At 42.5% G+C, this 5,754-nt stretch overlaps 1 protein-coding gene across 1 annotated transcript in view; it reads right to left on the bottom strand.

The window, feature by feature from the left end:
• GLS (glutaminase) overlaps positions 1–5,754 on the bottom strand; it is a 111,691-nt gene that overhangs the window by 93,526 nt on the left and 12,411 nt on the right. Inside the window, exon 2 of the mRNA XM_006864072.1 lies at positions 5,504–5,754. This exon is cut by the window's right edge and continues 22 nt beyond it. Within this exon, the coding sequence (XP_006864134.1) occupies positions 5,504–5,754 (251 nt within the window). The remainder of the gene's footprint in view (positions 1–5,503) is intronic.

Raw genomic sequence — 5,754 nt, 5'->3', positions numbered from 1 at the left:
CACTGAATATTCTTTGCCAACACCAAAATTCAAAGGCATCAATACTTTTTTAGTTTTCCTTATTCAATGTCCAGCTTTCACATGCACATGAGGACAATGAAAAGCCAGGGCTCAGCTCAGGTGCACCTTCATTCTCAAAGTGGCATCTTCCATTTTTGAAGACTTTTTAAAGAAGTCTTTTGCAGTAGATTTGCTCAATGCAATATGTCATTTGACTGCATGGTCCCATGGGTACTTCCATGGGGGTTGATTGGAAACCCAAGTAAAATGAAATCCTTGACAACTTCAATCTTTTCTCCATTTATCATGTTACGTATTAGTCCAGTTGTAAGGATATTTTTGTTTTATGTTCAGTTGCAATCCATTCTGAAGGCTGCAGTCTTTGATATTCAACAGTAAGTGCTTTAAGTCCTCCTAGCTTTCAGCAAGCTAGGTTGTGTCAAATGCATATCTGAGATTGTTAATGAATTTTCCTCCAATCCTGATGTTCATATACTCCAACTTCTCAAATTATTTGCTCAGCAAATAGATTGAACAAGTATGGTGAAAGGATACAACCCTGACACATACCCTTGTAGCAATCCTTGATCTGTTAAAAAACAACAACAACAACTGTATCTTGGTCTACTTACAGGCTCTACAAAACACAATGAAATGTTCTGGAAAGCCCATTATTTGCGATGTCATCCATCATTTTTTATGATCCACACAGCTGAATGCCTTTGCATAGTCAGTGAAACAAAGGTAGAAATCTTTGTTATTCTCCACTTTCTGCCACGATCCATCTGACATCAGCAATGATACCATCCATGTCCTCTTCTGAATCCAGTTTGAATTTCTGAAAGCTTCCTGTTTTTATACTGCAGCAACCTTTTTTTAAAACTTATCTTCAGCAAAACTTTACTTGCATATGACATTAGTGATGTTGTTCAATAATTTCTGCATTTCACTAGACCATCTTTCTTTGGAATAGCATAATTATCAATCTATTCCGATCAGAAGAGCTTACAATAATTAAATTGATAGTAAATGCCCATCAACACCAGCAAATTAATAAATTTGCCTTTAGGATGAAAAGTTACATTGATGGTAGCTGTCAGAATCAGCCTGATGGCACTGGGCTTTATCGATATAAAACCATTAGTATATGAAAATGATCATACGTATGACAAAGTACCCTACAGTGCATTTTATCCCAAAGCTAGTTAATTATTTATCCAAAGCTAGTTAATTATCCCAAAAATATAGTTAATAATTAAAGCTAGTTAATTAAAACAAAGCATTATATCTTTGAAGGCATACTGTTTTGTTTTGTTTTTAAAAAGGTGTCTTACTTTCTGTCATTTGATCCTAAACCCTGTGAAAGCAAAGTTTGGTTGGTGGCTGCCAATGAGTCAATTCCAACTCAAAGAGCCTATACAGGCAGACAACTGCTCCATAAGGTTTCAAGGTTGTGACCTTTCAAAAGCAGATCATCAAATTTGTAGTTTTTAGCATCCAATTTTAAAAAGAATACCTAGAGCTCATTCAGAATAATGAAAAAAGATATGACTCCTTATATATTTAAGACTTTCTAACAAAAAGCTTAAACAGAAATACATTGTTGAAGTTACATGATGAAATTGTACATATTTAAAAATTAACAGACATGTTCCCTCTGATTATATAAGTTGTATATACTCATTGGAGTCCTGATGAGGCGCTGTGGGACAAAGCACTGGACAGCAAGGTAGATTTGAACCACAAGGTGGGTGGTTTGCATTAGGCAAATCTGCTGCACAAGATCATTTTAAAGTGTTGAAGAGCAAAGATGTCAACTCGAGGACTAAGGTGCGCCTGACCCAAGCCATAGTATTTTCAATAACCTTATATGCATGTAAAAGCTGGACAGTGAATAAGGTACAATTGTGAAGTTGGCCCAGGACCTGGCAGTGTTTCGTTCTGTTGTTCACAGGGTCACTATGAGTCAGTACCAACTCAGTGGCACCGAACAACAACAACACAGGGTCCAAGGAATGACTGGTGGGTTTGAACTGTTGACCTTATGGCTAGAAGTCCAGTGCTTATCCTATATCACATCAGAGATTTTAAATTTAAATTCATCAGCTATCTTAGATAAGAGGTGAAGTATTACCTAGACAAAGATGAACTTTGTTAAGTGCCATCAAGTCAGCTCTAACAGCAACCCTATACAGGGTTTCCAAAGAGCAGCTGATGAGCTTGAACTTCCAACCATGGGGTTCAAACTGACCTGTGGTCAAGTGCTTATCCTATAGCACCACACCAGGACTCCACACAAAGACGAGAGACCAAGCTTAAAGAAGGGCCATGCTGTTGAGAAAGCAGTCAAGTGGAAACACAGCAAGAGACACACACAGTCCCTAGGTATGGCCAGTGAGGCAACCCAGGAAGACCCACAAAAGCAGAGAAGAGTTTGAATAAATGAAGACACCCAATCAATGTGGTCATCAAGGTGGGATGATAGTAACAAAAGGACCTAAAAATACTGCAGAGAAAACTGAGCAAAAATCATTACATCATTTTTCTATTAAGTTAACTGTTAGTAGTAGAATCCTAACCTAACCAGATTATAGTTGGTTGAAAGAGACAATGTAGCCATCTAATATAAGCAGAAACTTGTTTATATCCTACCTCACCCAGAGTATAATACACTGTGAAATTAATAAAAATAAAAGAAAATCTGAGCCAAGTAAATAAGAAAAAGCAAATAATTGTCCCTGCCATATGAACTAATAAAATTTCTGGCAAATTGGGCAAAACGGTAAACAGAGAAAACCATAGTTTCAAGTAAGTAAAAATACAAAATTTCTCAAGAGAAACGTCCCACAAATAAAAATAAATAAGTTTCTTATCCATGAGCCTAAAAATTGATGGCCACTGTCTTTGACAGGTTTTACAGTAAATGAAGAAGTGATTTATTTAATAAGCATATGCAGTATTTAGCATGTTCCAAATATTGTTCTAAAATGTTAGCTCATTCAATTTTCATGTGGCTATTTCTTTGAAAACTCCTTATAAAACCCAGTAGAGTCCTGAGCCAGTGCTTGCATTCCAGATGGTTGCTGACCCAGGGAAGCTAAGCTTTAGAAAGGATAACAGGATCAAGCTGAAGCTTACCTCCCAGAATAAAAGAAATGTTCATAACATAAAGGCAAAATGGAAGAACACAAAGGAGAAAAACTATATTTGGCTGCAGATCATTCAGAAAATAAAACAAACTTTCATGAGAGTAAAATGCTTTCTTTCATAACCTTAAAAGCAGTGCTTTCCCTTTGTATGTTAAATTAGAGACAGCTGAGGTTTACTCCTGACCCAAATCCTTGTTGGAAAGCTCTCAGGTTCACCCAGTACCTGGACTATTCCTTAACTAGACTACCTGTTATTTCAACTTTTCTATCAAAAACCAAATCTTTCTTCCTGAACTCAGGTAAGCAAGGTTATTCTTACTGACCATTCAAATTCCCAAGGCTTCTGAGCAAATCTTTTTGAGGGCATCTCTCTCTCTCTAGACTTTGCCAATTTGAAACGTATTGCTCAGAGACTTATTAAGAGAACCCACCCACCCCCACCCCCCCAAAAAAAAACAAAAACCTGGGAAGCATGTAAATTACAAAGGGAATTCAATTTCCCATTGATAAAAGGAAAAGGCAGAGTAAAGAGAGACACTGAAGAGAAACAGATCCAAATACCTTATTTTCAATGGAAAGCAATTCTCTTCTTGGAACCTTTAAGAATAACTTAAAAGGTACTAATTGCAGATTGCAGTGCTGTACCTCTCAGTCCATTTAAACCCTTGTTACATGCTTGGTGAGCCAGGTGATACGATAGTAAAAATGAGTCCCAGATGAGATGAAGTATGCACATTCTAGTCCCTAAAACATTACGAAGGTACAAATTTTACAGTCCACCTTTTTATAACTTCAGGAGATTTGAGTCATCTAACCCAAGACGTTAAAGGATCTGCACTTAGTGATAAGGCCACTTTGTGGCAAGAAATCAATACACAGAATATCAAACATTTTGCTCATCACCAACTAATTTTTTTAAGTAACATTTGTCAGTCTGGGAAAATAATTATAAAACGGGATGTTTTAAGGAAGTGCCAACTTCAATTACAGCAACCATCAAGCAGGCTTGTGATCAAAATGATAAGAATCACACTTTTGCTTGGACTTGATGTCCTCTGGGTCCTGGAAATAGTAATGACAGATGTAAAAGGGTGAAAATACCAAGTGAGAAAAATGGTAGCACATAAAGAAAGCGGACATATATTTTTACTCATATTGGTGGTTATGAGCCGTGGAGGTTTCCAAGACTGTAAATCTTTACGGGAGCAGAGAGCCTCAACTTTCTCCCGCGGAAAAAGTACTTTCGAACTAGCTGACCTTGGGGGTGGCTTAGTAGCCCAACTCGTAACCACTACGCCACCAGAGCTCCCTTTTAGTCATATTGTTGTTAAGCACCGTGGAGTCGGTTCTGGCTCATAGTGACCCTGCACAGGGTTTCCGAGGCTGTAAATCTTTACGAGACCAGAAAGCCTCGCCTCATCGTTCTCCCGAGGAATCGCTGATCTTTAGGTTGGCAGCCCAACTCGTAACCACTGCGCTACCAGAGAATTCATGATCATGCGTGAAGACAAAAAGGTCTTCAGGAAATAGCTTCACATATTATGTTAAATACTCCAATTTTGTTTTGAGACTAAACTGTTGGGCACATATTGATGATCCGATCACAATTTACTTTTACAAAATCTACTCAAGTCATATTTATCCCTGACTTGGTGTTTTACGTCCTATTTCACCTAGCCTTCCATTTTTAAAAACCCACCCATCTGAAGGAAGACATCAGACCGGTCAAAGCTGGTCCCCTGCGCTAACAGGTGGTCTAAACTACATGCCCCATCGTCTCGGCCACGTGATCCCTTTCCTCATCTCGCCTCTGAGACATTATTTCCGGTGCCCCACAGGGCTCTACACTAGCCTCAAAGAGCGCCCCCCTCCTTCCCTCGTGAAAGGTTAAGCCTACTCTGCCACATCAGGCTTCCAAAGACGTGGTGGCAGAGACTGAGAAAGGGCAGGCAAGGGGAAACTCGAGCTGGAAATGCAACGAGTCAGGAAGGCACAGGCTATGCTCAGTGCCCGACTCCTAAATGTCACTCGGTGGAGATGTTCCTATGGCATCACCCGATGAAGGCTGGGCCGGAGGCCAGCTGCTGCGGGCGCGGGCTGGGCGCCGCCGAGGAAGCGGCTGCCCGGGGAGGGGTGGCCCCTGGAGCCCCGGCCCGTCGGCGGCCCCACCCCAGGTCGCCCGAGCCGGGAGGGAAGGGAAGTGGGGCCGAGCGGGGAGGCTCAGGCGAGGCCGGGCCTAATCACATGGCGCAGACGGCGCAGGCCGCCCGCATCTCTTTCTCTTTCTCCAAGCTCCGCTTCCAGCCCAGCCCACCGTGGCCCCCACCGCGCCCGGCCCTGGCGAGGACACTCACTTGTCGCCGGCAGCCGCCGGCTCTTTACCCTCGCTGTTGCCGAACGCGTCCGTCTCCCCGGGGCTGTCCTTGGGGCCGGACGCCGGCGGGGCAGCGGGCGGCGACGCCCCGGGCTGCGGCTGCGCGCCCCCTTTGCCCAGCTCCTGCAGGATCTCCGAGGGAGAGCTGGACAGGCCCCGCGCTAGAGGGACTGCGGGCCGGCCACCCCCGCCCCGCCACGGGTAAAGCCGCGCGGCGGACGCCGGGCCCGG

Source organism: Chrysochloris asiatica, unplaced genomic scaffold (assembly GCF_000296735.1).
Source record: "Chrysochloris asiatica unplaced genomic scaffold, ChrAsi1.0 scaffold00059, whole genome shotgun sequence".
Lineage (NCBI taxonomy): Eukaryota > Metazoa > Chordata > Mammalia > Afrosoricida > Chrysochloridae > Chrysochloris > Chrysochloris asiatica.
The sequence above is the reverse complement of the archived record's forward strand: the minus strand, read 5'-3'. Positions and strand labels throughout refer to the sequence as shown.